The following is a 23,046-nucleotide window of genomic DNA, read 5'->3' on the forward strand; positions in this document are numbered from 1 at the left end:
GGTCATGTCTGCTTATACCTGTTTTGCCTTGAGTCTAATTTTCAAAACATGCCACTAAGCCTCTAGGGGAGAAATGCACAGATTTCATTTTTTGTTAAAGCACATGTATATATGAATAATGATACAGTTTAAAACCATTTTTTCCTAAACAGAATCTGGTAAAGTATACCAGGGGCGGATCCAGCCATTTTAAAAGGGGGGGGGGGGGGTTCCAAATTACATGCCCCCATTCAAATGCATTGATCGTCCAAAAAAAGGGAGGGTTCCAACTCCGGACCCCCATCCTGGATCCGCCACTGCATACCAATTTGCTTACAGAATCAGTTGTAATGTTTGAACAAGGATGTGTATATTAAAAGCCTTACTATAAAAATCCTGTGTTTTAAGAATCGTTTCACATGTTTTAAAACAAAAGAATCATTTTGATTTTTTTTTAAAGAATCGTTTTATATTATTCAAAGAGTCATTTTGTTAATGTTCTATGAAATTAGTTTATAATATTTTGAAAATTAGTACAAATGTTTATGTTGATTAAAGAATCAGTATATAGTCTTTGTATTTTTTAGCTTTATAATAATTTAGAACACATAGATGTCTGAAGTCCAAATGTTCTCATAAAAATCATAATTCATGATTTTCATAAAAAGTGTTCTTTTTGTATCACTTCAGCACATCTAAAACCTACAAGCAAAGGGAATTTCGAAACAAAGAACACACACAAATTGTCCAACCTACAAAATGCAATAAAAATAATAAGTTCGTAGATAATTCATTCTGAAGTTTATTCTGAAAATTGAGTTGAGATGAGAGTTCTATATGCCGACCTTACAAAAATAACTTGTATATCTGATAACTATAGTACTAGTACTTAGAAAAAATCACAGAATGGTTCGCAAATTTTAATTTGACCTTTCGGAACCCCTAAATTAAAATGTCTTAACATGTCTGCCACCTTGTTTGAAGAGAAATGACTTTGCCAAAGGGCACAAAAGTCCTGAATATAAGGTTATAACAAAGTACGACGATGTACCGCCCGAAGAAATGTCAATAACATTAGAAGAGTACATCATATGTGTGTCCCACGAAAATATTATAATTTTATTGCAGTACTACATGACTTGTATACCAAATAGCTTTTAATCCGATGTCCGAGGACCATCCATTTTCTATACTGTCAGAAAAAAATAATGCATTTGAAAGCATAATTTCATAAAGAAAGATTCTTTTTAATCAGAAGTGTTCATATTTTTAAAATAAATTCTTCAACTCACAAAGATGTTTTGAGACCAATATATTATTTTAAAATCTTGATCTAACCACTTGGAAAAGGCTAAACTCGGACATATGAATATGCTGTTTAGAAGGAAATCAGTAGGTGGAATCCTTAATCAATTCTAAATATTATCGCCAAACTTGCAGGTTTATGTCTTAATGGAGACGTTAAATCTAACACAACATTTTGGGAGATTGTCATACTCTGCACACCAAAGAACTCTCTACAGTTATTCTTCGAGATGTTCGTTCAAGGCTTTAATAAAAAATATTTTAGTCTCAATAAAACATACACACTTTTTCAAGTCAACATGCATATGATTCCCTTCACCCAGGCCCAACCGCTTTGCATTGTCTACATGTTCCATTTATTTTCTACATATTTTCTTTCCTCCATATGCAAATATGAAATATTCGCCACTGGACTTTAAACAGGCAACAGTCTTAAAAGCTCTGTAAGTTGCAATATCTTAACAAAAGACACACAACACATCAATCGAATACGAATAATATCAATCTACCTTTAAATTGCGGTGACATGATAGCCTTTTCTCCGTGTTGAAGGCATCACTTTGTCTTTGTGATCAACAACAGTAATCAAAGGTTTTATTCCTTTGATTTGGCTTTTGTTGAGTGCGTTGGAAATTTTGTCTTGAAAAAAGTTATAGATAAAGCATATTGCAAGGTACTTCTTGTCACTTAATACACCAAGGATTGTTTAAATGAAAAAGGTGCGAAAGATACACAACGGACTTTCAAACTCACAAGTCGAAAATCAACTTACAACGCCACGGCAAAAAAAAAAGAAATACTAAAAGGCAAACAACAGTATACAAAACATAACATAAAAACTGAAGTCCGTTCTCAGGATATAACTCCAAATGATAATGCATACTTCATGTATATCCACTTCTTTTAATTTCGTTCTATCGTGTTTTCCCCGTCTTGATAGCGGTCTTAGACAGTTTCGTATTTCTAATTATTTGAAAAAAGGATTTGATGTACGCAAGGCGCTCATGTTATTTATATGATTGAGTAAGATAACCATATGTTGACCAAATATAATGATTTAAGTATTTCCTATAAATTACTATATTTCAAGGGATGTGCGCCAGCCCCCTCCCCCATCTGATTCCGCGTCTGCCGTTCTTAAGAAAGATCACATTGATAGATCTTTTCGTCTTTTCACTAAATTTAGGTTCTTACACCGTATGAGTCCCAACTTATATCACAAATTTTCGTATAGATGAGCTCTGCAATACATTGTCTAAAAGAGAAAGAAATGTACCAGTTAATGTATGATAGTATCTTATAACTTGGGTAGAATGTATTCATGCAGTTGTCAAAGATTTCACAACTATATTATAATTCGAATCCCGCTTGTTGTTTTTAGAGAATCTTCTGAATCCGACTCAATGAGACAATAAGTGACGAATTCAATGGAGGAGGGGTACTCCCAAGGAAAATATATAACTTTTAAATATAAATTAGTCCCATAATGGTTATGTTTTCGCTACACTAGTCAATATTCATTCTGGTTAATAATATATTGCGCCCGCTTAAAAACTCCTTGATCCGCCCCTGACAACTTTCCATCAGTGACGAAATGACTAAGATGTACCAGTAAACAGCTTATATAAGTTTACGTGACCTGAATATACATGTATATATATTTTCCCAAATGCATCATACATGCACGTACTACATGTAATGTTGTTTGATTTTTTTCCGTCGCTCTTAAATCTGACAAGAAATTATATACTATATGGTCTTGACCTCAAACGCTTATCAGTAGCTATAACAGGACAAACATAGACCTATAGTATTTATCTATTTGTAAACAACCTTACGGACAATTTATTACAAGTATACACCATATATAATACTTTAAAACTGCAATAAGTTCTTAATTCTAGATTTAAGTCTCCCTGGCAGAGATTCAAATGGTTTACGTGCATATACTAATGATTCTGTATAGGGTATTCAATCAATGCTAAATTGATAATCAAATCAGTTTCAAATTTATTTCATTTTTATTTTCTTTCATGTTCCGATGAATATTAAGCTTCTGCCAAACTCGCAAAAGTACTTAAGATTATATTTATTATTTTGTCATGTTTGTTCGCATGAGGGTAAAGGGTTATATAAGGATATTCGAATTTAAATAATGATGTTCTTGTTGGTATATTGAGCTCTTACCTATGTTAACATCCTACAAATAGATGAATCTTCATTTTTATATTAGTGGAGAGTTAATACTCTTCTTTAGTATCAAGTTGTAGCGATATACTCTCCCTTTAACGTGTATTTGCAGTGCATGGTTGGTTATTTCCCATTCAACGGTGTTTGTAGTGGGCAAACCCCTTCAACAATATTTACAGGGAGTTATTCATCTTCACCAGTTTTTGCAGAGAGTTGTCGCCCTTCAACTGTATATGTAGTGAAATAATACCCTTCAATGCTACAAAGGGGGTATAACGATCCTATTTGTTAAATGTAAAATGTTGTCTGTGTGTGCATATTACGATTAACAAAGTTTTACCTTTCTAAGAAGCTTTGTAATACCTCGCTGTGTCATATTTTTTTCTTCTTCATTCGCATATGAACAAACAATTAGGTAAGTACGTTGGGATTCAGTCGCACTTTTATTTTTTTTTATTCTATATTCGAACAGTACAATTTTTAAAAACATCTTAAAACATAACATGAGCATCGACACTGGGATTACGAGAGGAGATGTAATTCCTTATCCTTCCATGCAGAACCACTGCGTTTACATTAGGTGATAATGGGCATTTTGTTTATATAGATTAGACCGTTGGTTTTCCCGTTTGAATGGTTTTACACTAGTAATTTTGGGGCCCTTTATAGCTTGTTGTTCGGTGTGAGCCAAGGCTCCGTGTTGAAGGCCGTACTTTAACCTATAATGGTTTAATTTTTAAATTGTTATTTGGATGGAGAGTTGTCTCATTGGCACTCACACCACATCTTCCTATATCTAGTCATGTTGCTCAATCGCTAGTTTTAAAGTTTCTTTATATTTTGTGTTAGCTTGGACGTCTTTTTCGTCCGTTTTTAATTATTTCGGTTATTCGTATTGTCAGTTTTTCTGTCACTTAAGATAATTCATTGTTTCCCAATGGTATTGTTTCTCTGTTCTGGTACATGTACAGTCCTACTAAAAAATGTTTGCTCCAATCGTCTTTCATATGTTAATGTGACCTATCCAACAAGACATTTTGCCGGGTTTGTAATAGCATGAGCAACACGACGGGTGCCACATCAGATTCTGCTTCCCATTTCAGAGCACCTGAGAACATCCCCAGTTTTTGGTGGGGTTTGTGTTGCATAGTCTTTAGTTTTCTATGTTGTGGCTTGTGTAATATTATTTGTCTTTTTCTTTGCAGGACTTTGTTAGAAGCCATGGCAATGTCAGTTTATTTTGGATATACAAGTTTGACTGTCCATCTGTCATCTTTCGCCCCTCTTTCACAGATAAAATATACACTAATATATCTTTTGGATCTTTAGAAATTTTATTAATTTTAAGATACTGCATCATAATATATTCTAAACTTATAATCAACTAATCTGCTTAAGGTATATTTACACATACAACTGCAAAACATAGCAATCGCAAACAATTATACATACATTCGTTACAAAATTGACTAGTTAAGTCCCTTGAAAGTCGCTTCCGGAAAAGGACGATAACTTTGTACAAACTGAATGTTGATGTGTGCATATACCGAAAATTTCAAATGGGATTTAAGATCATGCTTCTTCCTCCTTTTTCAATTTGGCTGGATTGGAAACAATATGCTTACATTAATAAATGCATTCTGATAAATGTTGCCATTTAATGGCTTAATGGTTACTGAAATGAACATCAACTTGCATATGAAATAAATCCGGACACATTATCAAATTCACAAAAACACGAAGTCTGCTAAAAATCTGGTCAGGATAGTAACATTAAAGCATTAAGCTCTGTTTTCATTAAATGACAAAAAAGCAATCATGTGACCTTAACCTACACTTACGTTTCATATATTTACAACATATCAAATGGTTATAAATAAAATTTTAAAAACTTTACAAAATGGAAGACAACGATTTCGTTAATGCCGCTATGGAAGACATATTAGATATATAACTATATACTAAATGTACCCGCAAATCTACGCTTTTATTAAAAAATATCCTCAAAAAAATATACATGCTAATTATTCATAAAAAAAATGTAATCAATATTTTTACAAAAAAGTAATTCGATTTTGATTGGTTAATTCGTTGGTGGGAAAATATCTTCAAAAGATCACAACCGACAGGATTTATCACAGAAATATATATGACGTCATCAATGCTTGTACTAAACGTTCTTGTTGTCATGAAGTAGTCTCAAACATAAAATTACTGAACTTCTATACATAGTTTTTAATGAACAACTGGTCACGAAAACAGTACGAAATACAATGTAAAATGCCCAATGAATTTCAAATCTAAAATTCAAAAGATTTATAAAAAAAATATTGACTCTTTTTCAATTAACAATATAACACGAATCAACAATGTACATTTGTAAAACAGTTCACTATCACTATGAAATGCCTGTAAAAATGGGCAGTGAGGGGTCCTATTAAAGACCTAACAATAACGTCCACATCACCATGGTAACAATTGGCAATCATTGACAAAAATAAGACATGAAATATTAATGCATTTAAGTCTTTGTCACACTAGCACCTAAGTTAAAATGCATAACGCGTCATCTGCATAGGAATGGTAACGTGTGCACAGTCTGGAATGTCACGCGACATGATGAAAGACCACTTTTGGCGGTAGTTTAGCTAAATTAACAAATTTCACTATGGGTTTGTGTCATTGTAATCATTTTCTTTTCTTACTTCCGGTTTGTCTTTGTAAATGCCCCATAGGCACATGACTAGATCTGTCAGTAGTATAGAGTTCGTATTTCTTGCTACAATACGTAACACAAATAGTCCATCATCTCTAAGATAATCGTTGGCAAACTTTCTGCATAACTTTTTCTCGTCTTCTCCATGAAGCTGATCATTGACTTTCAAAAACTTTTTGACGTAAGCGACACGGTTTTGTTTTACAACCACTCGCCAAATCCAGAACAGGAAATTTCCAGTTGTCACTACAGCTATGCAAACAAACCAGAACCATAAAAAGATGAAAATTTTCTCGTTGAATAGATTGATCGGCAATACACACTGGACTGTCCATCTTTGTACATTTGCAAGTTGTCGAATATCGAAATCACAAAGCGTGACACGTGGGAATCTGTATGATTCTTTGATTTCCCAGTCGTTTGCTAGACCATTAATAACTTCAAATCCGTACGCTGAAAAGAAATCGTGACCCATAAAGGCATTCAAGATGAAGAACTGACATATGATGTTGACGCAGTACAAGATCTTTACAAACATGTACAGTCCGGTTAAAAATGTGCCTTCACGCTTGTTGCAGAAAACGCAGCAAAATCGCGCCATTTTATGTTGAACACGGACCATGAAGTTGTGCGAATACGGTCTGTGGGTTTCCAACCAACGGTCAATGTAGATACTTATGTGCTTTACGGATTCGTCGCGTTTCTTTGGGTCACTTGTTTGTGTTGATACAGCCATGTTTACGATTTTTTCAACGTTGAGTCCAGAATATCCATTCAACATTCTCCAAACGAGGCAAGGAAATTTAAACATGAAAGCCATAAAAACTAAGATGATAGGAATCCACTGGTAATAGGCGAGTTCTTCTGATTCACGGTCCATGTGATCTGTAGGGATGGCGTTATTCATGGGAATATAGTACGTGTTTTTAATCCAACAGTAGGATTTCGTATACGAGACATACGCCCCCGTGAATTGTGCTGGACACCAACATTGGATCGGGTCACCGACATATTGGCCGCCGCCTGTAAACACAGCAAAGACACACAGTAATACCACCGTGTATAAATGATTTATTCTATCCACCCAATCATCATCGTCGTTGCCTCGGAGTTTGCTCCAACTAGCCCAACTCCCAAAAATCCAAACAACACTGAAAAAATAAATTAAAGACAATATAATAAACAGAATCAAAGACAAATATAATAATGTTTTATAATCTCCAGGAATTGAGTCATGTTTGGTATTTAACGCCACTTTCAGCACCATAGGCAGATTGGTGCCTTCGAGTTTTTATTTTTCGAGTACGTATTAAAGTGAGAACGAACGCACCTTTTCGAAATCGACTGAATGTTAAGAGGCTACTTAGACCAATGTGCCACCTTATACCCTTTCCGAATACGAGATATGTTAAAATTGCTGAATATGAAATGTTTAAACACTTCTTTATAAATTTTCACATTTTATTTCAGAGGGAAATTTTTTTAACGGGTTTTTATATGTTCTTATTTCTTATGGTATATTGTTGGTTTTATTTTTAAGGGAGTGGGAGACCACGACCCCTTCTCTCCAAATGTTAATTGTCAACATTACATAAACACATGTTGTTTGAATGAACGTCTAGTTTATTACTTTTATTGTACGTTTTGTCGAACTTGTTTTGAATAACACGTAAGGATATGAAGATATAAGAACTGTTTATTTAGTAAAAATTCTTTTGAAGTCTTCAAAACAATGGTTAGCTAATTTACACACAATATATACACTGACACAATGAATCTACACAATAGAAATACGGTTTATCTTGAAGAGTTCAATTAACACCTCATAAAGGTCATGTTAAATTATTACAAAATACAAGCATTTAAATTATAATCTTAAGAATATTTCAAGCAACAAAAGAAGATAAATGTCATTTATAATCCAAAATAAAAACATTACGTATTGTTATTGGGGTGTTAAGCCCCATATTAAGCTCTCCAAACGGGAGAAACTTCAACGGCTTAAGATGCAATAAGAGTTCGTTTCACAACGGAAAAAGATGTATGGGCGAAGAAAGGAGCTGTTCCATAAACCAAGTCATAGGCTCAAGTATTACAAGCAATATGTCAGTTGCGTAATAAATATTACCAATTTTCGGTGTCTGCTTAACGTTCAGTGGCAAATATATCACGTTTGAACAATAAATACGTGGCTGCAACATAGGTCACCCGAGATTAAAAGGTCTGAAAATAAGGACTATCACTTGGAAATGAGCGTCAAAAATGCTATATAAGGACAGAAAAGGGTAATAAACGTGTCGTTACAGGACCCCGGTTCGTAAACTTAAAAAGGGCGTTTCATTTTTAAAACATTGGACATTTGAATGTATGTATAATTTTACGATTAAACCCTTGCATTCTTGGCGGATTTTATGGAACTGGCTTTGTTTATAATTTGACAGAGGTGCTTATACGTTGGGGAATATAAACAGTCAATGAATGGTTATATGTTTTACAATTGATCTACTACGATTTCGAGGCCGAATCTTTCCGATCTAAGTCTGTGTCGTTATTGTTATGGTCCATATTGACGTCTGACGTCTTTTGCAAACTCCCGACAATAAAACAGACCGTCGGACGTCAAAGGAACATGGCTACATGTAGTTTACAAAAAAATATATACTGTTCATAATGGTATTCTATATTCGGTATTTAATAGATACATATTTTTGAGGGGGTGATGAGTTACAAGAGTTATCTATCTTTGATCAGTACAACACCATAAACGGTTATATAGTTATTTCAGATGTAGGTAAACAATTTCAAACGAAGGCAAACAAAGTGCTAGATAAAAGTTGAAATTTAATAAAGAATTTGATGTATTATTTATATTATCAAACTGATATTTTAATCATCCAATTCGTGTTGTTTTCCAAATTGCCCAGTGTACATTTATTGTATGTACAATGTCTTTAAAACAACAGGATTTGGGGATAAACTTATCCTAGCCATCAAATGGTATACAAACAAAAGTTTTAAAGACAATCTTTTTTTATCATATAAGTAATTGGAATTAATTGTGATAAAAGCATTTTAATCCATCTGAAGTTCTTATGGGTTCCAAACAAACAAACAATCACTTTATTTTCGTATGTGCCAGCCAATATTTCGTTATTGTACATGTATGTTCTAGACAATATCAAATACATGTATAGGGTGCTAGACACAGAATTTCTTTATCTTTTATTTTTATTATGTAACTTGTATTAAGATTTCTTCTATCTTTAACGCATTATGTAATCATTATGACTTACTAAATTAACTTTGGCATTTTAATAATAGAAAGAATATATCTTGAGAATAATAATTCTGTCAAAAATGAGAAAATAATATCTACAAAAAATGACATGTAGAATCCAGATTGAGGAAACGAAATATCATAAAATGTCAAATTTTTGTAATTGCTCAATTAATTAAGACAATGACGTAATTATCTTTCCACTAGGTATGATATTATCTCTCTTTGTTAGAATGTGTTAATTATAATCAGAAACAAATCTGCTCAATGTCATAGGGGGCATTAACTTTTGGACAAATTTAAAATGATCGTCTGCGTCGACCCCAAGGTGATACAAGTTACATTGTCTTTCTGGACAGTCATACAGCTGTAAACTAAAATAATTTCAATGAAAACTGCCCTTAGGATATGTATACAATTAGCCTAAATTGTGAAAACGAAATCAATTTGAAAGCTGTTTGGTTCATTTTGGTATTTTTTACAAAATTAAAAAACACAACAAACAAATAATTATTGTAATTTGCCTTTGTTATCATGGTTATTGAGCAATTATATTTAGTTCAAACTGGTAAAAGTGTGTACCTCTGTTCAACCATATCAGTATATTCTATTAAAAATAATAAATGAACTAAATTGAAATACAGTTTACATACGACATTTTAAAAAGCATAAGCATTTAAAATTTGATCTTAATTTCCTAATAAGATTTAATTTAAATCAATTATAAAACTAAATATTGATTTATACATAAATTGTTTACATTCTGTGAGTAACAAAATATGCACGTGATAGGTGACCATTACTTTTATTAACAATGAATTGTTTACTAATATTGGTCATCTAAGCATTTTCTGGCACCTATCGCATTTTTTGGATAATTCGGAAGATTCATTCATAAATATAACGATATGCGCGTGCATGCAGTTGTCGTCTGCTAAAGCCTTTGAAGAAGGCGATTATGCAATTATTATATTACAATGTCAAACTCAATTACAAATTCTATCATTGTATATTATTTGCGATATACAAATATCAAGGAATATGTCGTGGGTTACGTGTGAATTGTGGAGAATCACAACAAGTTGTTGTGCACGTGCAATAATTGACAAGGAGATCTACATGTACTTGTAACATGCATGTACAATAGAAAAAAGTTTTTGTCATATATTCTGAGAGGTATTTGTAGGTAAAACAAGTGGTTTCTTATATATATAGAAGTGTTTTTTCTATTGTTTAGGGTCTTTGAGAGCAAATTTCATTATATGTATATTAATTAGTAATTACATTAGGTTTTCACGAGGTCGGGGAAATATTTCTTTATGGATTACAATATAATTACACGACTTTACAAAAATATAACACTTGCAAAACATGAAATAAATGTCTGATATTTGAAATAATAAAAATATAAATTTTGTTGAAATGCAAGTTTTTGTCGTTTTCATAAATGTATCAGAATGATTGAATGGAAGTAGACAAAAAAGTATGAAACTTTGAAAAACACGAATTTCTGTGCATCTAAAACTAACACATATGTAATGAGCTGTTTTTAGTACATATGTAAATGAAAATACAAATAGATAAACGTTTTAATTTATAATCTTGTGAATGCTACAAAAATGTGTAATTTAGATATCGTGTTGACAATTTGACAGGTTTGGTTTATATAGATACCATGTAGAAAATGACAAGTGATTTTTGGTAAAAACGTCATGTAATATACTCAAACTTCCTTTGAGAAGGAAACATATTGATGAGTTTATTAGTTAGATTCATCTCTCCGTCGGCAAACCACAATTTTTAAATGTTTCATTGTTATTTTATGTCGATAGTGTTTCATTTTGTTCAATGGTCAAAAACTCGACCTAAATTTTCTCAGTACATCTGTCGAAAATAAGATAATCTCGTATGATATAAAGACAGTCTCGAATATAAACAACTATGACCCCCTGTACAACTCCATGTTTCGGACATTTAACCCCAATAAGCTAGCCCAACTACGAAAAGATTACATAATCATTGAAAGAAATAAACCACGATAAAATATATGAACGTCACTTATGGGACAAAATATTTTCAACAATGGACGATCAGGTCGCCCCCAAATTTTTAAACTTAAATTTACTCACCTCATTTTAGTTGTTTTCAATCAGTTGTTTTTGTTTTTAATGTCCACACTGTTTAAGATGTCCTACTTTTACGAAATGTGAGGAAAAGGGGGCAAAGCCCAACTCGAAATCGTCAAACAGCTGAATGTTGCAATCCTAAAGCTTTAGTAATTCACTAGAGGGTGACGGATCCCTTAACCAATCAGATTTGTCGCTGATGAAATTTACCTATGTAGTATATCGTTTGTGTAGTTAACAAGTTAACGTGAGCAGGTAAATAGAGACACACCTGTAAACATTTGAGTGACGTGCGGTTTGTTTGGTTTCTTATCCTAAATATTAAATATTCCATGACGCTTTTTTGGGGAGAATTACAAATAGTTCTAATTTCATCAGACGACCCTTTCAACAAATTAAGATATAAGAAGCTTTTAATTAAAAAGGAATAAAACCATAAATACATGTTTAATTATAGCAGGTCATTAAGAAGCCTTTTTAAACAAAAATGACAAATTAAAAGTCATAAAAAATTACCAAAACCATGTAACCCCAACGAATTAGTAAATATAAAATTTTGACCTTCGCAATGCGACCTACCGTTTGTCTTCAATTTTTGCACAAAAAAACTAAAGTGTTTTTTTTTTAAATTAAGCTCCAAAAAAATAAAAAATAATTAATAGGAAAACTAATGATGACAAGGCAAGAGTTTGTAAATTAAACAATTTGATACACATTACTCTATCTTAGTTCTTAGAATATGGAGAATGTGTAGGATTACAATAGGTTGATCATAAATCCCTTTCTTTTTCTTTTTTTAGGGGGGGGGGGGGGGGATGGGGGACGAGACATTTACAAAACTTTATTAATGAACATCGTAATAATAACCATAATCTCTTTGTTGAAGTAATGGATAAATGCAGCCTGTAAACGATAAAATAAAAATACGTTTTACATATTACAAACATATATATGATCATATATAAACTTCACATTTTATATCATTAATAAAATTGTTAAATTTTCGGGTTAGCTTTTATTTTTGAATAGTTTTTTTTTGCTTCCCCGTGACTGTGCATTGTTCATTTACAAAGGCAACATCGTTCTGCACAGCAACATTGGATCATTTTTTCCTGAATGCTAAACGAAATCTGAAGCATCTTTTTTTGTTTACATTCATGAATATATTTTCTAAGTAATGATACTATTCGAACAAACATGTGTCATTCGACTAGATTAAGTATGAAAATTCGTTTATTATCATAGAATTGACATTTTAATTTGTAAATCAAAGATGGAACAAGTAAATCGGGTTCCACATTATGATAATGAGAGAAGGAATTAAAAGAGAAATTCAAAAAAGGGGGGAGGGGGTGTCAAATTAATCAATTGCGTTGGCTTGAATTAGGCGCAAACGACATTTAAATAAGTAAAAATTGAAACAAAACTGAAAGGGTTTAAGTTAAAAAGAAATTATATCAAATAAACATTAAATGGTCCCTATTGAAAAGTTTTCCTATTTGCAATCATACATTTAATTTTATATGATGAATATATATCTTTTTTTACACATTTTACTTTAAAATAAAACCAGGAATATACTAATGTGCTGTAAAAAAACTGACAGTCTTTTTTAAACACTGCTAAAATCTACCGTACAATCTTAAGTATTGCTTGTATTTCCGTAAATAGACTTATTTTTAAATACAAGGTTAAAGTCCAATCGATATACTTGTAAACATACAAAATGGCTACTGACGATTTAGAAAATCTTATTGAAGAATTGAGAAGAAATTTTAACAGAGATGACGACGATGAAGAGGTTGATGAAGAAGCTCTAGCGGACCTCGACACTGAATGTGATATTTCTGAGCTTGACGAAGAAACGGTATTAGCCGAGAGTAAAAAGGTATCAATTTTTTGTCGCAATTGCTTGTCACCTTATCAAGGAGAGAGAGGACAAGCCGGAAGTATAATACTTAAATGTGAAAAGTGTGACCATAGAGATGTGGTTACTGAAGATGATTTACAGGATACGGAGCCAGAACATTCCGAAAGTCTGGCAAAGGGAGGTAATATAATTCTGAACCGATTTTCAAAAGTTTTATTAGAAAAGAATGATTTGAAGAATATTGACATTGACGGGTCGTGTTGCATGGATGATGAGTTTCAGGTTATAACTGAGGCTTTGCCTTACATCACAGGCAGTATGAAGCAAACTTTCAGTGAAATGCATAGAATCACGGATGAATACCGAAAGGTTCACAATGCCGAAATGATCCGAATGTTAACAGAGCAAGGTCGATGCGAAGAATATGAGACCGAGGATGGAACTAAGGCTATGAAGTTTTCTGTTCCAATCCATGGCTCAGAGGAAGAGGGGGATTTGGTTATTTTGCCAGAATTTTACAAACTTCCTGAAGAATCAAAAACAAACTTCCGAATGGCAGGGCGTCTAGGAATGCAGAAAGTCGATACCTTTATTTTGAATATTGGACTAAAAAGATCTCAACTTCAAGTGATGCCATTGTTTCAAGAACGCTTATTAAAGTACTGTAAATTTTCAAAAAAATTAAAATGTGAAAGTAACGCACAAGATGAGGTAAAGATGCCAAATAATGATAGCGAAGTTCCAATTAAAACGATAGACAGCAACGTCCGTAATGAAATTTCTAGCTCCGAAGTAGTTGAAAATTCAACCTTGTCAACCGGAAATGGAACAACAATGCAACCAAAAACAAAAGTCAAACACACCGAAGAAGAAAGTTCGTCATCTCCCATCGCTACAAATTCGTCAAACTGTGATACTTTACCACAATCCTTAAAAGAACCTTCAAATGGAACTAGCAATCAAAATTTACAAAAAGAGACAGGAATCATTGAAACTGTCGAATCACCGACCGAAAACGATTTGAATTTAGAAAATAAAGAAACACCGCCTCACAGTTCTGCCTATGAAAAAGACAAAAAGCGCAATGATGCTGAAAACACTGACATTGACTTTCCGTTGCCTGAAGATGGTGGTTGTAAACCGAAAATTAACAACATCGACGATGAACTACTTGACAACGACGAAACACGTGACGACGATGAAACAAGTGACGGAACACATGGGTCGATTTTGCCAGAACTGCAAGAGTTTTCGAACATTTTGAATTCAACGGACGAGCAGAAAGAACTAGCTAAAATTATACCAACTGATGTTGTAGTTTTTGAAGAATCATTACATTTTTCACATATAGAGGCAAACGAGGCATTCAATGAAGTAACATCATCAATGATAACGCGTGCGACTCTTGCTAAAGAACAGCGCATGCGCAATACCATGAGCATGATTAAACGTGCAGCTCGAAGCATGTCGGAAAAGGTTGATAAAGTTCAAAACGATATGATTAAAGAACTCCAGATTGCATACAAATCAAAGAAAATTAAAGCAAATAAACAAAAAGAACGTTTAGAAGAGACTCAAAATACACTCGAACATTACAGAGACATGATAGCCCATTACCAGCAGACTGGTGAGATGGACAAACTCATGGAAATCCTCGACATTCTTAGAGATTATAATAATATGAACTAGGCGAGATAGAAAAAACTCATGGAAATACTTGACATTCTTAGAGGCTATAATAATATGAACTAAAAAAAACTAACGAACTGTTTCAAAAATCAATCAACTTTTTTTATTTTTTTTTGCATCTGCTGATAAAATTATTTTATAGTAGTTTGAAGATTTTGTTTGTTTGTTTCTTAAACAGAAGTTTACGATATAAAGCCATATCTTCAGTAATCTGCATTGCTACATTTAAGGAATAACAGTACTGTAGTTGAAGAGTTGCCACCGTCAATTGTAGATTTGACGGTCGCAAATGCAGTTTTACTGGCGACGCGTAGCGGAGACAGTAAAACGGAGATTTTCGACCGTCAAATCAAAATTGACGGTGGCAACTCTTCAACTACAGTACTGTTATTCCGATTCTAATGCATTACAAAAAGAAAAAAATCCGATAAAACTTGAAAAAATGTCTAAATATGTCAAATAAAAAAAATCCGCGAAACTTCTTGAATGATTTTGGCACAAAGACGTCATGGCTAAACGTGACGTCATACAAATGAAAACTTGCAAACTGGACGTTATTACGTTACCTGTACGCTTCAAATTCGGATAACATTACATTCAAACGGCGAATTCGAGGTAGGTGTTGTTTTATTTTCGATTATATAGTAGTAATCGAACATTTGTTGATTCACCAATTCAAAATGGCTGGTCCCTCCTTAGTTACGCCTAGTCAACTGTGGATTTGACGGCAACTTTTAGCCAATGAAAAAAATTGTTACATTCAAATTGCATTAGAATTAATAATTGCTACCCTTTTTGTGTAAATAACGGTCTCTCAATGTTTAGCAGGAGAAATTATGAACCCTGCTTATGTCAAGGTGCGTTTGGCTACGATCTTTTCATGCTTATGTCAAGGTGCGTTTGGCTACGATTAATTTCTGAACCCTGCTTATGTCAAGGTGCGTTTGGCTACGATCTTTTCATTTGTTCTGTTGAACGTCGATGGTTCACACACAAACATACACATTAATCTATGTTTCTTGCAATTACGCGGATAAAATAGTCCTCAAATATGAAGTTCATACCTAAAAATGTTGGAAACCGTAATAATAAGGGAGTCCAAGGGAAACTTATATTTTGTAAAAGACTATTTTATATTCATCTATGATTAACTGCTGCCTGAGTGCTGGGTAAATTGCTGATAATTTTGTCGAAATTAGAAGAAGTAATTCAGGGTAAAATTTTAAGTATTTTGAGGGAAAATACCATACATAACAGAAAAGCTTTGTGGGATTTTCATGATTTTAATTGTTAAATCATTGTTAGGTTTTGTGTTATTTTCTTTGTACAATTAACACATTATAAAATTAAAAATAACAACATAAAAATCTCAGTTGGGTATTCTGTCCGGACAATGAACCTGCGAGACATACGGGTGGTTGTTTACCCTGAAAGATGACCGTTGTCACTTGTAGAGATTAAAAAGCCACTGGTAGTAACTGGATAATCTTTCATTTAATTATATCCCTACAGGACTAGAAAAAATCATCTGATCCTTCTGATGGGAAAATTATTAGAAATTTGATATTTGAATGGTCAAATTTATAAGATGTTGTGTATGTCTAGTGAAAGATCAGGACTGCCTACCGTGTATTGGAATGACCCTGAATATTAAACAGTTGGCTGATTGACCTCAACTTTTAGCAAGTATTCTTGGGTTTCACTTACTGAATTTTTAAGCTTTACCCTGAAAACATACACAGGTAACCTTGTTTTATTTGGTATTTGGATTCTGGTTTTTTTTTCAGGACATACTTTTTGGGTCAGAAAACCATTAGTTTGAATATCGTTTTTATTGGTACACATATTGATTTTGTTTGTATTAAATTCAAATTTATTATTTGACCTTTAATTGTTTTTTTTTTTTTTCAAACGTTGCGACTTGGATTGAGTGTTGACTCGATCATTGGCACTCATACCAGATCTTCTTATTTAGATGAATATTATTGTTATATATATGTACATTCACGGTACTGCAATCTGTCGATAACTATATTTTTGCATTGCACAAGGTAATGTTTCTTTCTGATTATGAATGAAGTTTTGAACTTGCTGCCAGTAACTACTAGAACTTTCATATCTGTACTACGTGTATTTTTGTGTGTTTTAAAGGATGTATAACTACTTTTAGTACCCTTCAACTTCGGGTGTGTGCTCTTGCCAGATGATTTTCTGCTTTGTTTTGGTCTGGTGATTAATAAAGCCCTTTTCAACTGATGTTTGTAGTTGTTCTTATGTTTCAATAATGTAACATTACCGTCCCAGGCCCAGTTAGGTGGAAGTTTTGTGTCTTCAAATATGTTCAACCACGCCACATTGTATATATGTGCCTATCCCATAAGTCGGAAGCCTGTAGTTCATTGTTTGTTGTTTGTCGTTGGTTCGTGTTTGTCATATTTGTTTATGAAATTGTTTTGTTATATATAAATTAAGCCGTTAGTTCTCTCAATGTAATGTTTCCTACTTTGCATATCTTAGCCTTTTAAAGTCGATTGTACGGAATAGTTTGTTTCTTATTGTTAAATGCTTGCATTTGATTGCTTAAATCCACTTCATTTCAGCTTGAGAGTCGGTAGTGAGCTAGCATACTACATCTCCCTGTTTACATTTATCGACTGGGATTGCTGAAGGTCGATGGCTCTCTCTCCGGTTACTTCGGCTTCTTCCACACACTTGACAACTGTCCGCTATGTAATGGTCAAGTGCATGAAGATTGCATTAAACACCACACATTATACAAAGCCATCATCATTTGATATTGACTGCTGAGTACTTAGTTTAAATAATACTGCCTGGGAAGTCCCTAGTAGTCTAGTAGTTTGGACCCAGTACGCTGTAGTTCAGAGTGTAATTGCATTAGTTCGTTTGAGAGGAGGGTGATCATAATTAAGCAAAGGTTTTGCGATATTTTTCATGATTTCAATTTAACGAATTATTAGTTTTTGTGTCATTTTTCATTGTACAATTATACAAATTACCCAAATTTTCATATAATTATAACTAACAACAGAAAAAGTATTTTAAAGTTTCTGAAATGAATTGCTTCATTCACAGTTGGGTATACATTAGGGACATTGAACCCGAGAGACTAACGGGTGCTTGACGTTGTTTACCCCCAAAAGATGACCATTGTCACTTTTAAAGGCTCAGAAGCCACTATTTTAAATATATAATATTACATCTAATTATATCCCTACTCGACTAAAAAGAATAATTTGAGACTCCTAATGGGTAAACTATTAGAAACCTGATATCTGACTGGTCAAATTTATTAGATGTTTTGTATTTATAGTGAAGATCGGGACTGCCTACTGTGCTTGGAGTGACCCTGAATATTAACCAGTTGACTGTATGACCTCAACTTATACCCCGAAATATTTTTAGGATTCACTTATTGTATTTATAAAGCTTTGAAAACATAAAAGACAACCTGAGATCAGATATTGTGTATATGATTCTGGTTTTTTTCCCACTTGACCACTCGGAAACCATACGACGGGAATATTTGAACTCATGACTATTGTTCTGTGTTCTCTTATCCTTATCCAGTTTCAAATCAGCTTTTATCAGTATTTTCTTGTTTTTCTTTTACTAATATGGTGTAGAAGTTATGTTACTATTCTTGTGGTCTGCTCAACTGTTACTGTTATACGAAACGGAGACTCAGGTTGTCCTTTTTGTAATATTTTGAATAACATCTTGTATATATATATAAAAAAAGAAGATGTGCCGGTACGATTGCCAATGGAGACAACTCTCCACAAGAAACCAAAATGACATACATTTACAACTTTAGGTCACCGTACGGCCTTCAACAATGAGCAAAGCCAATAACTTTCTATTCCAAACATGCAGGGGTCAAGTTAACCATCTTTAAATATGAAGTATGATGACCATTGGGACAATTATCCAGTGACTAGAGTCCAAAAGTCGTGGATTAACTCAACTAGTATAGGTCATTGTGCGGTTTGATTTGTTTATTGGCGATATAATGCTACTTTTAACACTTGCAATATTTCGTGGCGGTCGGTTAATATTAGTGGAGGAAGACGGTGTGTTCGGGGAATACCACCAACTTTGAATTTCGACAGGAAACGGAAAATCCTAGTTATTTAAGACTGGAGTTGACCTCACTTGTCATGCGCCTTATTCAAACTCACCTTACAGGCACTTGTCTCATGACATTCATTTTTTCAGACTGATTCAAGATTGTTTTGGGGTCCGGCTATATGGATGTGGTGTATAACTATTATATTAAAAATTGGTAAAAATCTTGCAAATTATAGGTAATAAAAAAGAATTTCTTCGTTTCCATTTCTTTACGCCATGACGTTTCTACACCCAAAAAAGTTGAATAACGCATATTAAACAAAATATCCTTTTTTAAAAGTATGTGGCCACGAGCATTGGAGGAGACAGGTATTGTCTAAATGCGCATCTGGTGCAGGAAAATTGGTACCATTTATGTTATCAAATATCAGCATAGCAGGGGATTCTGGATCACTGTTTTACACGAAGCAGAAATGAATATGAATTTAGAGTCAAACGCTGTTACGGAAAGAGTCATAAGCAAACACCAATCGTTTCAAATTACAAACCATTTATTAAACAATTTGTCATTCTTATCATATTATATTCATTGGTACGACTTGCATCATTAAATGGTTGTCAGTTTAAATGGAATTCTAAACATTGTGATGATTAAATTCGCCTCATCATTTAATCTGTATTGTCAGGACGGCCATTAAAGTCTCCTATTTGAATAACAGCTTGTTTACAAACATGCTTTTTTGAAATCATATTGTATTTGTTCATCAACAAATTATTGAAACATTTTACATGCTTTAAAGTCACGAAGGTGACTTCGGTGCACCTCTGTCTATAGCTATAGGAAATCATTGTCTTGTCTGCCATTTAAACTCTAACTGCAATTGTCGTCTGCTGAGAGAGAAAAGAGATGGGAATGGCAGACGATAGGGTGATAATATCTCAGATAAACCATGCAATATTTAGCTTTTGTCTATATTATGGAATCAACATAATGGAGTTTTTAGAATTGTACAGTTTTGTTCCTAAATAATGACTTGTCTAACACATTATATTTGTTTGTGAACATAGTATGTAAAAGTGCAGATATGCACTTGTTTATGCACACCGTTAAGTTAGGGTCTGGATGGGAATCAGAAATTGAGAAAAGCAGACAGCAGTGCATAACAGAAAAAAAAAATAAAGATTAGAGAAATAGAATGTGCTAAAATAAAATTCATATCGAAAAATGGATAAAATAAAAAATTGTGTAACAAAAAATCAAAGAATAACAAAATCAAAGAACCCCATCAGGACCCTCCTAAGTAGCGTTCTGAATTATAAACCATTGACATGCTAACTGTACACAAACAATAAAATATTTTTATCACGAAAATGTCATCAAATTGTCATTTAAAGGTCAAAGATGCAATCGGTGCACCATTGTTGCAAATCACATGTCGAAACTGTTAACAACAGACAGAGTCATGTTTAAATATTGCCAAATAAACAATCCCAGTTAAAAAGACTCGTAAAGGTATTTCCTGTTGTTTTTCTTTTGTATATCAATTACGCATTTTTTATTCCAAATGTGTACAAATAATATTGTTTATATAATTGCCTCTGCTGCAAACAATCCGTTACGTTAATACTGACAGAAAAACTGACATCCAGCTTATTATGCTCTTTTCCGGGAGTCGTAACAGCCAAAGCAGTAACGTAGTTTCCAACTGATACTAGAACACGTAGAGGGTGAACGAGCTATATATGAAGAACAGCGTCATACCCGTAGCCAAGGGGGAGGGGGGGGGGGGGGGGGGGGGGTCGGCGGGTTCGGACGAACCCCCCTTGAAAACAAATAAGCCTGAGCGTCCATATAATAAATCAGGAAATTTTAAGTACCAATAGCTGATGTCAAGCATAAATAAACAGCATTTATTTGATTTCATGATATTTATTATAGTTTTGCTATCAAAGCATATGCTACATCAGAGACATGTATACTAAATATACTGTATTTATATGTCTCTGGCTACATTTACGAATACTGTCTCATTACCCTACTAAAAAATCCCCGCGAATTCTGAAACTTTAGAATACAATCTGTGCAAGCTGTTCCTTTTATGTTGCTTCTGGAAAATTATTAAAAGCAATTTATAAATTTCGTGCATCCAAAGCGTTTTCTGGATGCACCTTATGAAATAACAAATTAAAAAATCTTATTCGATATCTGAAATGCTAAGGGCCCGGAGTGTAAAGATTTGGTGGTTAAGATTTAGCTGAAGTTCTTCAAATTGTAAGATAAACACATTCATTTGTGTTTTGTTGACATTTTTGTTCTTTTAGTCGTCTTTTAACGTTATTGTCAGGATTTTGTCGGTCACTCTTACCCTTATTGATTTTCAGTCTCACTTTGGTTTAGTCAGCCTCTTTTTCGTTTCACGTGCTTTTACGTCGTATACAACCTGTTTTCTATCTTTCAGTGTATTGATGAAACATTTCAAAGGAATGCGGCAATAAAATTCGAACGAGTGCATGTTTCTTGACTAAATGACTATTATTGGATCCTTGGTGGAAGTTATCAATAACAAGCATGTCAAATAAAACATAAATATTACAGGTAGACACCTTACATGCTATTTCTGATTTGACATGTCATAAAATACATGTATTACAACCCGTCCATTATTTATGTACTAATTATCACTTGATTCAATACACGTTTGTCCAAAATCAGACAAGGAAAATGTTAATCGGTAATTTGTCCGAACCCAGACATACCAAACGTAACATTATCCCATAATGGCTGAAAACCACCCGGATGTGGCCAGTAGTCCAGAAAATTGTGTATCGTATTACTCAATATTTATATTTTATCGCGGGATCTCGTGCCAATATTTTTCTTTTTGCTTTAATCTTGCGTCAGAAAGTTAAAGATGCCCTGAAGCCAAATTAAACTGAAGTTAAAGAGATCTGATATACATCTTTATGTAATTGAATATTCCTTTCAAAAACACTAAAATACGCTGATCATGCAAAAGTTGTCCTATTTTTTTTTTAGCCCCCAAAAATATGTTTATTCAAAAAATAATAAAAAAAAAGCGTCCATGTGGGAGGGGGAGGGGAGGAAACATTAAAAATTAAGTATCGGCATGCAAGTTGAATATCATTTTAAAAATTCGCTAGCCAAGGGTTACGATCCACTACCCTCCCTTGGCCAGCGAAGATGGTTGAACATGGAATTCCAACTTGTTTCTTAACCATATTTGAAATATATATTATTTATGTAAATTGTTGTTTGGTAAGGGAAAGGGAAATGTGCGGTGGTGGTTATAACGGAAGGACAATTAATCATGTTATTTAAAGAAATTGAAATGAATGAATCTTAATGATCAAACGAACGAATAAATTAATAAAAACATTAACCAATGAGAAGATAGAATGAATAATCAATAAAGTTTGTGAAACTGTCAGCTTAAGAATTTAAACAAAAGGAATTGCTCATGGATTATTTTAGCTAAATGTTCAGAAGTCATAAATCGATTGATTAAGAGAAAACAAATCCGGGTTACAAACCAAAACCGAGTAGAACACATCAACTTTAAGAGGAAAATACAGGAATAACAGGAACACGGAAGTGCAACAAAAATAAACGCCAACACATATAGAGACGAAATATAAGATAACCACTGCCATTTTCCTTACTAGGTACAAGACATTTTAAGAGAAAATGGTGGGTTGAACCTTGTTTAATGGCTACCCAAACCTCCCGCTTTCTGACAATGTTAAAAACATATCTCTAAAACACTAGATGACAGAAAACAGACAT

At 33.3% G+C, this 23,046-nt stretch overlaps 1 protein-coding gene across 1 annotated transcript; it reads right to left on the reverse strand.

Moving 5' to 3' along the window:
* Positions 1-4,785: 4,785 nt before the first annotated feature.
* On the reverse strand, positions 4,786-11,846 carry LOC134694047 (innexin unc-9-like). Its single transcript, XM_063555042.1, has 2 exons — positions 11,597-11,846; positions 4,786-7,341 (listed from the first exon to the last, which is right to left on the reverse strand). The coding sequence occupies exons 1-2, from the start codon at positions 11,599-11,601 to the stop codon at positions 6,141-6,143; spliced, it is 1,206 nt and encodes a 401-aa protein (XP_063411112.1). The 5' UTR covers positions 11,602-11,846; the 3' UTR covers positions 4,786-6,140.
* Between the last annotated feature and the right edge of the window lie 11,200 nt (positions 11,847-23,046).

Source organism: Mytilus trossulus, chromosome 13 (assembly GCF_036588685.1).
Source record: "Mytilus trossulus isolate FHL-02 chromosome 13, PNRI_Mtr1.1.1.hap1, whole genome shotgun sequence".
NCBI classification, from domain to species: Eukaryota; Metazoa; Mollusca; class Bivalvia; order Mytilida; family Mytilidae; genus Mytilus; species Mytilus trossulus.